The 16,169-nt window shown below is 40.7% G+C and overlaps 1 protein-coding gene across 1 annotated transcript in view; it reads left to right on the forward strand.

The window, feature by feature from the left end:
- Positions 1–6,639: 6,639 nt before the first annotated feature.
- The window catches only part of MEOX2 (mesenchyme homeobox 2), a 75,333-nt gene continuing 65,803 nt past the window's right edge, over positions 6,640–16,169 (forward strand). The window contains exon 1 of the mRNA XM_044294821.1: positions 6,640–7,496. Coding sequence (XP_044150756.1) covers positions 7,001–7,496 — 496 coding nt within the window. The 5' untranslated portion in view covers positions 6,640–7,000. The remainder of the gene's footprint in view (positions 7,497–16,169) is intronic.

The raw sequence follows: 16,169 nt of genomic DNA on the forward strand, positions 1-16,169 counted from the left end.
TCCCGATAGTCAATACAGGGTCTAAGGCCTCCGTTCTTTTTATTGACAAATAAGAACCCCGCCCCCATAGGAGACACAGAGGGTCGAATGTGTCCTTTAATCAGACTTTCCTTAACATATTCTCTCATGGAATTACGTTCAGGACCAGATCAATTATATATCCGCCCCTACGGAAACCTAGACCCTTGTCATATGGTCTATGGGGGGTGGGGGGGGGTAAGCTCTCGGGGTCAGATGAGGAGAATACATGCATATATTCCTTGATTAATGGAGGTAATGTCTTGGACTCTGCTGAGACCCCTGCTTGCACAAAAGATAAACAAGAATCACATTTAGGTCCCTATTTTTCAACCTCCCCTCTGGCCCAATTTATCACCGGGTTATGCAATTGGAGCCAGGGCATACCTAACACCACATCAACGGGAACATTTTCCAAGATCAACAGAGAGCAATTCTCAGTATGGCAAACCCCTACAGTTAAAGTAATTTTGGGAGTCTAAAACTTGATCATTCCTCCCGATAATGGGGTGGAATCTATGGCTACCATGTAAACAGGGCTGGGAAGGATAAACATAGGGATCCCCACCTGAAGAGCAAACTTGAGATCAATAAAGTTAGCGGCATATCCAGAGTCAATAAAAGCATTTCCTATACCCTTGTTAGGCCTTAAAGGGAACCTGTCACCGGGATTTTGTGTATAGAGCTGAGGACATGGGCTGCTAGATGGCCGCTAGCACATCCGCAATACCCAGTCCCCATAGCTCTGTGTGCTTTTATTGTGTAAAAAAAACCGATTTGATACATATGCAAATTAACCTGAGATGAGTCCTGTCTCTGACTTATCTCACATACAGGACTCCTCTCAGGTTAATTTGCATATGTATCAAATCGGTTTAAACAATAAAAGCACGCAGAGCTATAGGGACTGGGTATTGCGGATGTGCTAGCGGCCATCTAGCAGCCCATGTCCTCAGCTCTATACACAAAATCCGGGTGACAGGTTCCCTTTAATGAAATAGTAACCGGTACTAATAATTTACTTTTAACCACCCCAGGGAGTACCTTGTTTTTAGATCCCTCAGTTTTGGGTGATTTTCCGGAAGGAGGGATCTTGGGACACTGCCGGATCCAATGATTGGAGTCGCCGCAGTAAAAACATGTACCTTGGCGACGGCATTGGTCTCTTCTGGTAAAACCAATCGGCATGTGTTCATCAGCAAAAGGCTCGGACTTGATTTACACGGGACAGATCTCTGGTTTGGACATAACCTGGGAAGAAAACAAATGTTCCCGCTGTCTCTCCCTAATTCGCCTGTCCAATCTTACTGCAAGAGTCATGGTCTCTTGCAAGGTCTCAGGGGAAGGATAACCTACAAGCATATATTTAAGAATCTCAGACAAACCCGATCTAAACTGACTTTTGAGAACAGGTTCATTCCAACCAGTTGGAACGCACCATTTTCTAAACTGAGTACAGTTTTCCTCTACCGGTCGGTCACCTTGCACCAAAGCTTTCAGCTGACTCTCTGCTACTCTTGCTTTGTCCGATTCATCGTATAGCAGCCCTAGGTCCTTAAAAAACTGCATCAACTGACTCAAGACACAGTGCCCATTCCTGGGGGTCACCCTGTAACAGGGATATTATGATTGTCACTCGCTGTGTCCCGAGGCCAGAAGAATGGGTTCACAGTCTGAAATATAGTTTGCAAATCTCCTTAAAGGTTTGAAAACTTTTGCGGTCCCCCAAAAAACGCTCAGGAAGTTTAACGTGGGGTTATACCTGTAAGGCAGATGGAGGGGAGACAGTGAGGTTACGGCCAGCGTCTTGAACTTGTAACCGCTCTCCTAGCTCCTGAACAACCTGGGCCAGGTTCAAGACATGATCTGTCAGATTTTGCAAGTAGTGGTAAAGTGGGCCTGTGCATCTGTCACAAAGAGGGGGAGGGGATGGTGCACCTCTGACTCCACCCACACCCCTGTCCCTGCCTACTTGCACTATCCGTCCTAGGTAACGGAGCACAACTGGGCGGCGGCCCCTAGCCTAGGTAAGTGCGGAGGGACAAACAAGGCAAGCAAACAAAGAGTGGTCAACAAGCCGAGTCAGAACCAAGAGATAACTACAGTACAAGAGGATTAGCAAAGACGGGTCAAAAACAAGCCAAAGTCAAAAAGCCACAGAATCATACAAAGGAACACGGGATAGGACCTTATTCACAGGCAACCTGTGGCCAGCAGGTTGCCTGTATATATAGTGGGGAAGAGGAGTCATGTGACGTGGCCAGCGCCATATGACTCATTCCACTGCAACCTTACAGTTGCCATGGAAGTTGAGGACTCTGACCGTGCTAAGAAGGTGAGTGCGGTCGGATCCTCCCCGCCCCCCGTTGCTGTGGCGATGAGGACGCAGCGCACGTCCTCGCTCCGTACTAGCCGCAAGGCACCGGCGGCACTGAGGAGAGGGAATGTGAAGCCGGTGCCTCGTGACATTGTCTTTCTTAACTAATTTGAAACCCTGCTCGTTTTTTTCTAGAAAATTCTCCTGTGCCGAGAGGAATTGTGATATTGGCAACCGTGAACTGTCATCAAGTAGGCCTTTGAGGAGTGGCACCACTTCTTAGAGGGGGGTCAGCAAGTTTAACTGTATAGTCACTTTTCGTCCTGAGTCTGGTAATATGAAGGCTGATGCCTTGTCATGTAGTTTTGGTGTTTATGATTTTGTTGATGCTGAACCTGTTAACATTCTGTCCCCTGGTGTCATCGTCGCCATTAATACTGATCTGGTTGCCGAGATTCGATGTTGGCAGAACTTAGCTTCTAGTCACCTTCCCTCTGTTAAATTGTTTGTGCCTCCAACTTTCGCCTTAAAGTTTTAGAGGAATCTCATTGCTCCAAACTGGCATATCATTCAGGTATTGTGGGGACTAAACATCTGGTCTCCTGGGCCTACTGCTGGCCTACTTTGTCACATGATGTGGGTGCCTTTGTCTCTGCGTGTGATTTGTGTGCTAGGGTCAAGGTACCCAGGAGACGTCCTGTGGGTTTACATTGTCTTTTGCCCATTCCACAGAGACCTTGGATCCACATCTTTATGGACTTTATAACTTTATGGACCTTCTGCCCTCCCGAGGTAGGTCGGTTGTCTGGGTAGTCATAGATAGATTCTCATAGATGTGTCATCTGGTGCCATTAAAGAAACTTCTTAATGTGAAAGAATTGGCTACTTTGCTTGTGGACAACATCTTAAGGCTACTTTCACACTAGCGTTCGGGTTTCCGTTCGTGAGCTCCGTTTGAAGGAGCTCACGAGCGGACCCGAACGCAGCCGTCCAGCCCTGATGCAGTCTGAATGGAGGCGGATCCGCTCAGACTGCATCAGTCTGGCGGCGTTCAGCCTCCGCTCCGCTCGCCTCCGCACGGACAGGCGGACAGCTGAACGCTGCTTGCAGCGTTCGGGTGTCCGCCTGGCCGTTCGGAGGCGTGCGGATCCGTGCGGATCCGTCCAGACTTTCAATGTAAGTCAATGGGGACGGATCCGTTTGAAGATGCCACAATGTGGCTCAATCTTCAAGCGGATCCGTCCCCCATTGACTTTACATTGAAAGTCTGGACGGATCCGTCCCAGGCTATTTTCACACTTAGCTTTTTTTTGCTAATATAATGCAGACGGATCCGTTCTGAACGGAGCCTCCGTCTGCATTATTATGAGCGGATCCGTTCAGAACGGATCCGCCCGAACGCTAGTGTGAAAGTAGCCTTAGATTGCGTGGCATACCTAAGTCCATTGTCTCGGATAGAGGTGTTCAATTTGTCTTGAGATTCTAGAGAGAGTTTACCAACAAACTTGGCATCAAACTCTCCTTCTCATCTGCATTCTATCCCAAGACTAATGAACAAACAGAAAGGGTCAACCACGTCTTGAAACAGTTTTTTGCCCCTAGCAGAGATCGCTATTAACAACCTTGTCAGCTCCTCTAGTGGCATCTTACCTTTTTACTGTAATTTTCTTCTGTCTCTGCATCCAGCTCTGTGAATCCTGCAGTGGATGCTATCTTTGATAATCTGTGCACAGTTTGGGCCCAGGCTCGCAAGAATCTGGAAAAATCTCAAAGCATCCAATGTAAACAAGCTAATAGGAAATGGTCTGTAGGTCCAAACTTTGTGTTGGGGGAGCTCGTCTGGTTTTCTACAAAAAATTTGCGTCTCAGAGTACCATCTGGCAAACTTGTACCAAGGTTTATTGGACCATATAAAATCATGTCTGTAATTAACCCAGTATCTTTTCGTCTTCAGGATACATGATTTCTTCCATAAATCATTGCCTCCTGTAATTTCTCCACCTAAACCTCCTAATCCAATGGTAATTGTGGGTGAACTTGAGTAAGAGTTGGAGATAATTCTTGACTCCTGGAAAGTTCAAGGTTCAGTGCAGTACTTAATCCATTGGAAGGGGTATCGTCCTGAAGAGAGAACACGAGGGCCGTCTCCGGATGTTCATGCTCCTAACTTAATTAGGAAGTTCCATTTAAAATTTCCATTTAAGTCTGCTCCCTATGTTGAGGATCCGATAACCTCTCTTAAGAAGTGAGTTAATGTCACAAACTTACCTGTCCGGGATCCAGCAGCGAGATCTACTGCTTCGGTTTGACTGCACTGGGAGAGATGCGCTGCTAAGCCATACCCCCTGGTGATGTGACAGCGTCCTTAGTAACAGGATGCAATGCTCTGTTTCTCTCCACAGCAGGTGTGTGCTAGAGGAGACACCAATCAGTGGGCTGATTGCTCAGCTGATCGATTCCTGTGTGCTAGCTAACTAATGGAGTGCAGAGTCATGATCCATCAGCTTATGATCCGGGGACTCAGTGCTCTATTTCAACCACTTCCTGGCCTAATACCAGTGCCAATGATAGTAATTGACTCCTTAGCTGTGCTCCTGGTTCCAGCTTTGTGTGCGTATGGATTGCTCACATTATTGACTTGCTTTTGACCACTCTGTCTCATGTTTTGGTACTGTGTTTCTCGTCTGGTTCTGAATTCGGCTTGGCTATTTGACTACCCCCGTCTTACAATTTGGTACTGTATTGTACTCTCGGTCCCGACCCATTTCTGTACGACTCCATCTCTTGCACTTTAGCAGAGTAGAGAACATCTACCAGTTGAGGACTTGCTGGCTAGCACTTGCACTGCAAGTAGGTGGGGGAAACGGGCTGGGTTCCAGTTAGGGCTCACTGTCTGTGTATTCCTGCCTACTGTGGATACAGGAGTGGTGTCACCACCAGACATCTGAGAAGCTCTGACAGATGCCTTTCAGAACCTCCTCCTTGAGCTTCCTTTGTTTTGCTTTCAGTTCCTCATCTCGTTAGCCTCTCTCAGCTGCCATGTAGTTGGACTGATTGCATCCCTTTAAATTCCTCCCCATAGTGCATTAGTGTGCGGTTTATACAACTTCCTGGAGTGTGTGTGCATGCTGATCCTATTTCCCAGTCTTCTACAAGATAAGTGTTGTTCATTCTTTTGTGTTTTTCTGTTTGTTGGATCCCAGGTGACCCTGACTCCCTCCGTGTCTAGTGTAGGGAGCCGGTGGTCGTGTCCCCTCACTATTATAGGGTGTTCAGGTGTTATACAGTCGAGGTACGAGGATATGCGATCATCTACCATTGGGATTTTCGCATAGGCTGAGCAGTCAGGGAGAGTGCCAAGTCTGATGCAGTGGTCTCCCTTTTTGTTCCTTAGTTTTGGATCCAGTGAGTCATATATTCATTTTGTGTTGTCTTGTTTCCTGTACACCTTCCGTGACAAGTGGCTTAGGGACAACTCTGTGAATGTCCTTGAGTGGCGCAGCCAAAACCCTGAACCTGAACCCTGGAACATCTGTGGAGAGAGCTGAAAATGGCTGTCCACCGACAGCCCGCATCCAACCTGACAGAGCTTGAGAGAATGTGCAGAAAAGAATGGCAGAAAATCCCCAAACCTAGTTGTGTAAGCCTTGTGGCATCATCTACAAGAAAACTGGAGAATGGAATCACTGCCAAATGTGCTTCAGCTAAGTCCTAAGTAAGGGGGCTGAATACTTATGTCCTGAGTAAAGGGGCTGAATACTTATGTCAATGCAAGATTTTAGTTTTCTAGCAAAGATTTCTAACATTATGTTCTTACTTTTGTGGGATTAAGTGCAAAATGATGGGGGGAAAACATGAATATTTATTTTATTTTGGCACAAGGAGCAACATAACAAAATGTGAAAAAGTAAAAGGGTCTGAAGACTTTCCAAATGCATTTTAGATAGATATGACATTCAAACTTGATGATAGATAGATTGATAGAATATATGGGATAGATAGATAATAGATAGATAGATAATAGATAGGCAGATAGATATAGGATAGATAGGTAGCTGTGGAATAGGATCCAAGAAAGAAAGAAAGAAAACATGTGATAGATAGATAGATAGATAGGAGAGAGATAAATATATAGATCCATGGATAGATAATTAGATAAAACGGTTCATTAAATATAAAAACATCTGAGAGGTAGAGAGGACTCCAGCCTTGCACGGAGCGATCGGTCGGGCTTTGCCCAGGGGAGGGATGCTGCTGCTGCATCTTACAGAAATCAGTGTAAAAGTTTTGGAGGAGTTTGTGGTCAGTGCTGTGTTGCTGCGCCGGCCCCCAGCTCACATTACACACTATTTATATCCTCTCTTAGTTGTTTCCCCCTTAAAGCAGCTCCATGGGACCACCTCTGCTGCCTTTAACCTCTCCTACTCTTGACATCGGAGTAGCTCACAGAAAGCTCATCTTGGTCAGTGTACAGTGGTTGAAGCAAAAAGAGGAGACAGGCCACCAGGCTGAAGCCCTGGATTATCTGCTCTGCGCTGTGAAGAGCCTGCCACCGCCACTGCTGCCACCATTCGGGGGAAACTATCATTTTACAGTGAAAAGTGACAGCCTTGTGGAGTTTAATCCCTGGTAACTCTGCTGCTTGCAACTTGAACCTTGCATGCCATGGAACACACACTGTTTGGCTGCCTACGCAGCCCCCATGCCACCTCACAGAGCTTGCACCCTTTTGCCCAATCTTCGCTGGCCCTCCATGGAAGATCAGATCATATGTCCTATCCTGATTTATCCTCGTCTTCGTCCTCTTGCATAATTGCTGGCTACCCTAACGAGGAGGGTATGTTTGGAAGTCAGCATCACAGAGGGCATCATCACCATCACCATCAGCAGCAGCAGCACCACCACCAAAGCTTGCAATCTAATTGGCACATTCCTCAGATGTCCTCACACCTGGCCTCCACCCGACATAGTCTTTGCCTTCAGCAGGAATCTGGACCTCCGCAACTGGGAAGCAGCCCCCCTATATTGTGTTCAAATGCAAGTAACCTGGGCACTAATAGCTCGTCTGGCTCAGCTTGTGTGAGTGGGGACTATGGCAGGCAGACCCTCTCCCCTTCTGACACAGAAAAGAGGTCAGGCAAAAGGAAAAGTGACAGCTCAGGTAAGAGCGCGTGGATGAAGAGTTCTTTGACTGATGTTACTATGAGCATCACTTGCAATGGACTCAAAATGTTTCCCTAAATTGCCCTTAAATTTTCCTATATTTGCAACATATGCTTTGTAGAATAACGTCATTCATAGGGTAGGATTCCAAAAATGTGTTCTTCTGCAGAACCATGGTGTTCCTTCCAACCAGGTTATGGATTCACCTGAAGATAAGAAGAGTTGTCAGATTGTGTTATTTCACACAGGCTATTTTTAGGCAGTTTATGAATGCCAATGTCAGGAGGAGGTCATATATATAGGAAAGATTCTGCTTTACAGGTAAAACTCCAAAAATCTGAATATCGTGCAAAGTTCATTTATTTCAGTAATGCAACTTAAAATGTGAAACTAACATATGAGACTCATTACAGGCAAAGTGAGATATTTCAAGCCTTTATTTGTCATAATTTGGATGATTATGGCTTACAGCTTATGAAACCCCAAAGTCACAATTTTGAGGTCCCCTTTGCTTAATCCCTGTATGGATTAATTAGCTGACTAGAGGGTGACACTTTGAGCCGAGAATATTGAACCTTTTCACAAAATTCTAATTTTAGCTGCATTAATGCAACTTCCTTTTAATTTGCATTACTGAAATAACTGGACTTTTGCACGATATTCATATTTTTCGAGTTTCACCTGTACTCTTTTTGAATGCACACTTTGCTTTGGTTTAAAAAAAAATAAAATAAAAACTACATCAAAATGGCACATGTGCAAGTTCCTTTATAGTAGACCATATGAATGAATGTAACATATTCTTACATTCAGTGTGACACAAGATGACAATAACTGGTGGCAGCATCCGCAGCAGTAGTCGAACATCTCTGGAGAGTCCTGAACATGGTTGTCCACCGACAGTCTCCATCCAACCTGATACAAGTGGTTGTCATAGAAACTATTAAATCTAATAAATAACAATGCTCAAAGTCATTACAAATGTATCTATTTACTGGTAGGGGTAATATATTTAAAGGGATAACCCACTTAGGATACTTGGATGATATTGAGGTTATATTTTTAATTGACAAACAGCGGGAAACATCTATTTTATATGCATCATGGCTGATTTATTACATAGTGTATGAGACTTAAAAATAGTTATTAATCTTATTATTTTTACATTATTTAGTGTACATTTTTACTTAAAAAATAGACTTTAGGAAAAATAAATATAATTTTTTTCTAAATATGTCATTAGCCGGCATAAAATACGTATTATTCGCCCAAATGTCAACAACGTTGTATACGATGGCCGAAAATGATATGGCCGTCAACCTAGCCTTTCGGCATCACTTTGGTGCATTTCCAATGATAAAGTTACATAAAAGTGATAATGGTCACGTCGAAAAGTTCCAAAAAGTGACTCATTCATCAACTTTTTTTGTACTATGTTATGGAGGTTCAGAATTGGGCTGCGATCACGATTCGGTCCTTCTGGTTTGACACCCTCATGAAGATGTTAAAGGAATCCGGTTATCTCAGCTGCTACTGACTGCTTCACATTCTGGTTAATAGGATCAAGGATAATTTTGACTTCTTTTAGGGAATCCTAACAACTAAGCGTGCAGCCATTTAAAGTGACACTGTATAGATTTTTATTACAGTTTCATGATTTATAGATTTTGCTTCATTCATTATTTGAATATTTTTATCATTTATATTGAATTATATACATTTAAAAAAATGTATCTGTTCAATATCTCTTCAAATGTAGTCATCTACTGCCTGCGGAATTAGCTGTAAATGTAAAAATATTGGCAGTCAATAACGTAATAGATAGTTAAACAGTTTAAAATGTTAACATTTTAAATTATTTTTCTATTTAAATGTTATATTTCTTATATATTTTTCTATAAAAGTTGCTCTGTATGAATTCAGGGGTGAGCTTTCTGTAAGTGGGGACACTTGAAAAAGAAATTAAAATTCATTCAATGAACAGAACAGTATAAATCTCATGTAAAATGCTGCCAGGTGAAAGCGCTAATTTGTAAAAATATTTGGGAGAACATTCTATCTATTAACTAAGTTCATATAAAAATGTTTTACCTACACTTGCTTTGTGCCATATTTTCACCCTATCATGAGAAATGTTCATTAGAGGCATTTTATTTTTTTAAAAACATAGATAAATAGGTAATAGACAGATATACTGTAGATAGATAGATATATAGATAGAATTTAGATAGATAAATGTAAATGATAGATAGATAGATAGAGAAAGATAGAGGATTTTATATTATATTTTATTATTGATATTTATTGCTGATATGAGATAGATAGATAGATAATAGTAGATGATAGATAGATAAAAATAGATTATTTTATATTATATTTTATTATTGATATTTATTAATGATATAATAGGTAGATATGAGAAAGACGGATAGATAGATAGATAGATGTTTTCCTTCCCCCAATATCTCCCCCCCCCCTGTAACTGCTTTAATATTTCTATATCTATATCTGATAATGTATTTTTTATTTTGATAGATAATTAAATAAATAATACATTTTTCAATTTGTTTAATTTATTTTTATATTTTTAATTTCTGTTTTAATCACTGACATTTTTTCTTTTCATTTTTATTTAAAAAAAAGTTCGAAATTCAGACAAAAAGTGGAAAAAAAATGCTCAGATGATTACTACTATTATTACTACTGTTGGAATTCCATAAAAGGGAATTTCTTCTTATTTTATGCTGCTAGGATAACTAATGATAGATATTAAAGGTAGGACTTTTAAAGCCAAATTATCAAGATCCTTCGCTGTAATTTTCTTCTAAAACGTGCTCAGGTGTTTGTTAGAAACTTGCAGAACCAATGCTTTTTTTTTTTTTTTTCCCTCTTTATAAGCCAGTTAAGGGATTCTTGGGAATTGAGGAATTTTATACCATATGTTGTGCTATAATGTAATTTACACTAAAAGAAAGAGAGAGAAAAAAAAAACATGTGCTCCATGATTCTGAACCCTAATTTATACTACTCTTAATTGTAGAAATATTAAATGTAAACTCTTAGTAAGTGAACACATTATAACAGAAATCCTAAATGTCTGGAAGCAGCCAATCCTATTCTCTGATTACATCACTGATTGAGTCGTCGTCATTCTTCTGCTCCTTAGAGCAATCTCAGATCTGCTGCCATCAAATAGAAAAAAAAGGGAAAAAAACTGAAAAGTCTTAGAAAATATAATTATTTTATAAATAAATACAAAACCTAAAAAAATATGTTTAGGAATACATTATATTGTTATGTCTTTATGTAAAACATTGTAATATGCAATACATTGCACATTACATTTTCATTATGTAATATATTTAAATTATTGAAGTAAGTTTGACCTATCTATCTATCTATCTATTTATCTCATATCTATCTATCTATCTATTATCTATCTATCTCATATCTATCTATCTATCTATCTATTATCTATCTATCTATCTATCTATCTATCTATCTATCTATCTATCTATCTCATATCTATCTATCTATCTCATATCTATCTATCTATCTATCTATCTATCTATCTATCCCTATCTATCTATCTCATATCTATCTATCTATCTATCTATCCGGCTATCTATTATCTATCTACTTATGAATGAGGCAAAAACATTGAAGAATGGAGTGCTGTCTCAATCTTCAAATTTATATCCATTGAACTACAACCCATGACCGTGGCGGGATTGCACCCAGATCCCACCTATTTTTCTATTTGCTACTGTTTCTTTTTGTTTTAGTATCTATCTATCTATCTCATATCTATCTATCTATATCTATCTCATATCTATCTATCTATCTATTATCTATCTATCTCTTATCTATCTCATATCTATCTATCTATCTATCTCTCTATCTATATATCCATCTTATATCTATCTCCTATCTATCTATCTATCTATCTATCTATCTATCTATCTATCTATCTCTCTATCTATATATCCATCTTATATCTATCTATCTATCTCATATCTATCTATTTTTCTGTCTATATATCTAATATACTTTCACGAGCTCAGCATTCGATCAGTATTTTTCCTCAGTATACAACCTACAGAGAAAAAAGTATAATGGAAAGATTAGTGGTTCTTCCGTGTTTTGGGCCCAAATATATTTCTAACAAATTTTGACTAAGGCTACTTTCACACCTGCGTTCGGTGCGGATCCGTCTTGTATCTGCACAGATGGATTAGAACGGATCCGTTTGCATTATTCTTTAAAAAAAAAAGTGTAAGTCAAAACGGATCCGTCTTGACTTACATTGAAAGTCAAGGGGCGACGGATCCGTTTTAAATTGCACCATATTGTGTCAGTGAAAAACGGATCAGTCCCCATTGACTTACATTGTAAGTCAGGAGGGATCAGTTTGGCTCCGCATCGTCAGGCGGACACCCGAACGCTGCAAGCAGCGTTTTGGTGTCCACCTCAAAAGCAGAACGCAGCCAAACTGATCCATTCTGAACGGCTCCTTATCCATACAGAATGCATTGGGGCTGAACTGATCCGTTTGGGGCCACTTGTGGGAGCCCTGAAATTGATCTCACAGACGGACCCAGAAACGCCAGGTGTGACAGTAGCCTTAGAAATACTACGGATTCTTTCTTTCTTTCTCTCTCATGTATCTGTCTATGTTTCTAGTTTATGCATCTCATGTCTACGGATAGATTCAAATTCTGTATTTTCACGAAACAAAATGTCTAACTTTAAAAAACAGCAGTTTTTACACAAATTTTATACACAAATATCTAATGCATTTTTTATATTTACTAACGATTTCTCGCATTTGACCCTTACGGAGCCGCTTTACGGGGCTGCTATTTCCTTTGCTCCCTGGAGAAATCCTTTTGTATATTTCCCCTGCGCAGGCAGCAAGCGGAGCGTTGTAATGCGCTGCAGAAACATCATTTCCAATGTGAAAACTTTCACTACCTTTATCCTGCTGAATGCAGGCATGATAACACAATCCAGGGGGCCTTTCTCCGCACCCTACTGACGCCATTTCTTTAGTGTCGTTTTACGATAAGCATGCACCAACAGATTACGCAGAATGGAAGATTTATTGTCTGATTTTATGGTAAAGCAAAGTATTTTCTACCTCTGAGCTGGTTAAAGAGCAGCTTAACCTGGGTGATCCTCACCTAAAAGCAGTCGCCATACACACACCCCCCCCCCCCATGTAAATGATACTCTGCTTTATTATAAGGTTACTACTAGGTTATTATGATTTATTACAGCTTTGCTGGATGGTCTCAGCGCAGGTGCCGCTGATATCTGTAGTATTCCAGTAACAGGTGACCAGAGGACGGGGACCTGCTGCCCTTCTCCTGACTAACCAGCACGAGCTGGAGCGTAATATGGCTTATAATCACCGAGATGTGGCTTATAAAGTGGAAACATTTCAGGGCAATTCAAAGCAAAAGACTCCTAATAGGAGATATCTGCACAGAAAACCTCATGCTTACACATACTGTACTATCGGGGGTAATTTGTGGCTTTTGAGGTGATGTAGAACTACAGGTTTCAGCATCTCCTGGGACTGTCTCTAAATGATTATATGATGCAAAGGACTGATAGAGGTTTGTGCCCATTAACCAGAGCTTCATCCAGTTTGTACAGTGGATACTTCTAGTTCACATTCTGATGTCTTTGATCGGCTGTGCATGCTGGGACTTGTAGTGCCTTTCTTTTTTTTTTGCTTTTCAATATATGTTTGATGGATGAGCCTGGATACAGTAGCCAGGAAAACAATGCCAGGGATCAATGTATCTACTGGTGTGTGATACTGTCTGCTGAGAGATGTATCTAAGCCTTATGCATAATACTGGACACTAACCCTAAGTTCACACCTGAGCGTTTTACAGCGCGTTCAAACGCGCTGTAAAACGCTCAACACATGAAAACCAATGCTTCCCTATGGGAATGGTTCTCACCTGGGCGTTTTACAGCGTGTACGATCGCACTGTAAAACGCCCGACACATAATCAAGTACTTGAGCTTCTTTGGGGCGTTTTGACGCGCGTTTGTGGCCATAGGACACTGCAGTCAATCACACAAACGCGCGTCAAACGCGCGTTTACTATTACAAAAAACGCGCATAAAAACGCGCGACAAAAACGCGCGTAAAACGCGCGTTTGAGAAACGCTCAGGTGTGAACCCAGGGTTAGGCAGTGTATCTAAGCTTTTCATGTGAAATGCAGTCCAATGTGTCCGTGTATCTAAGGATATTTGCTGAGACATGTATCTAAACTTATTATACATAATACTGGCCACTAAGGCAACGTATCTAAGCTTATCATGTGAAATGCAGCCCAACGAGTTGGTGTATCTAATGATATCATGCACGATACTGTCTGTTGAGGCATGTATCTAAACCTTATGCATAATACTGGCCACTTAAGGCAATGTATCTAAGCTTATCATCTGTAGTACAGTCCGACAAGTCAGTGTATCTAATGATATCATGTGTGGTACTTACTGCTGAGCCATTGTATCTAATCATATTGTGAGTGATACTGTCTAAATGAAACATTGTATCTAATATTTTCCTGTAGTATGCTGTTCTGACAAGTCACTGTATCTAAGCCTATAATATGCGATACTATCTGCTCAGCTTGTGTATCTGAGTGTGTGATGTGTGACACAGTCTCAGACAACCACACAGTACTACACCCCTCATCATGCAGGGCTACTGTAGTTCTTAGGACGCCCAGTCTGACCGGCCTATATACACGTCCATCCAGTTATCTAAGTCATGGAAAAAGTGGTGGACACATATTCTCATCATCAGCCTTGATGTGGTGGATACTCCATCAATTATATATATATATAAAACATAGGATTTCTAGATGGCATCATGTCTATTATTAGTCAAAAATCCATACTTACAGCCCCCCCTTGGTAACGGCTTCATTACTATCTCATGATATGTAGCATGATAAAAAATACTAAAGATCAACTAGTGATGAAATACAATGGGTGTCATTTATTGAATCTGCTTCGCCAGTTTTGTGATGTAAAAAGACGTCGCTTGCAACATTTTGAGTATATTATTTTGTGACATTTGGTGAGCCTCGCCATCTGCAGAAGTGGAGTGGAAAGTTGGTCAGGATCAGACATTAGAGCAGTGTTATGTCTCCTTCATGGCATCTCAACGCCAGGTGGGCACCTCCCAAGGGTCTACTTTCACTGACAGTGACAAAGCCACATAACACTTGCTCAAAATGTAATAAAACTTCAAAAATGTTGTGACAAACCACCACAAATGATAAATTCCCCCAAAATATTTATATACATACCTACCTACCTATCTAACTAAAAAATGCAAACGGGCAGCACTCTAAAATACTTGAAAAAATATAAAAAGTTTATTCACCCACGAGGACGTGACGTTAGAGCCTTTCTCAAGCAGCTGGGCCTATGAACAAGCCTTACATACATATATACAAAGTGCAAACCACTATAAATCAATCAACAGGATTATGTTTCAATATACATAAATCAATATTAAAATACTAAGGCTACTTTCACACTAGCGTATTTGCTGGATCGGGCAGGGTTCTGCAAAAACGCTTCCGTTACTGATAATACAACCGTCTGCATCGGTTATGAACTGTATTATCTTTAACATTGCCAAAACGGATCCATCATTAACTCCATTGAAAGTCAATAGGGGACGGATCTGTTTTCTGTTGTGGCAGAGAAAACAGATCCGTCCCCATTGACTTGCATTGGGGGTCTTGCTCCGCACCCCAGGACGGAAAGCAAATTACAACATGTTGCGGTTTGCTCTCCGGTATGGGAACGCAACTAAACGGAATGGAATGCATTTTGGAGCATTGACAATTAATGGGGACAAAACTGAAGCCTTTTTTTCCGGTATTGAACCCCTATGACAGAACTCAATACCGGAAAACTAAAACGCTAGTGTGAAAGTAGCCTAATAAAGTGCTATAGGCAGTGCAAATAAAGTGCAAGAATGTGAATAGATAATTATGAGCCAAATATAGGCAGGATTATAACAAACATAATAAAAAAGATCATGATTGATCTATTTATTATCTATCTATTATTATCTACCTACTGCATATCTATCTATCTATCTATCCATCTGATATCTATCTATCTATCTATCTATCTATCTATCCATCTGATATCTATCTATCTATCTATCTATCTATCTCTTCATTTAATAAAGAAATAAAGCGAGTCCCTCATTCTGTGATGCATTAAGCTTTCTTCTCTTCATAACCCAGGTTTATAATAAATCCGGTGCGGATTATATCAGTGTTGCAGGTTCCTTACTTGTTTGAACTATGGATACAATCATTCTATTTGTAGAAATAACTGTGATGCTACTGTTTTTTTTATTTTTTATGTTTTTTATTACGGAACCATATTTCACATTGGAAGCATAGGATACAACACTGGCTTAAAATGGTTAAATACGGGCATCCATTGTTTTACTGTACATAGGAGAAATCTGGCTCCATAGTAAGAGGTCATCCCTTCTTCATAGGGCCGGTGAGGATCACTTTGCCTGAGTGGTTTTTCTTACTTATATCTGTTCAGCAGTTGAGATACATTTTCTAATTGATATTGTATTACTGTTCCTACTATGTTTGTGGT

Source organism: Bufo gargarizans, chromosome 5 (genome assembly GCF_014858855.1).
Source record: "Bufo gargarizans isolate SCDJY-AF-19 chromosome 5, ASM1485885v1, whole genome shotgun sequence".
Lineage (NCBI taxonomy): Eukaryota > Metazoa > Chordata > Amphibia > Anura > Bufonidae > Bufo > Bufo gargarizans.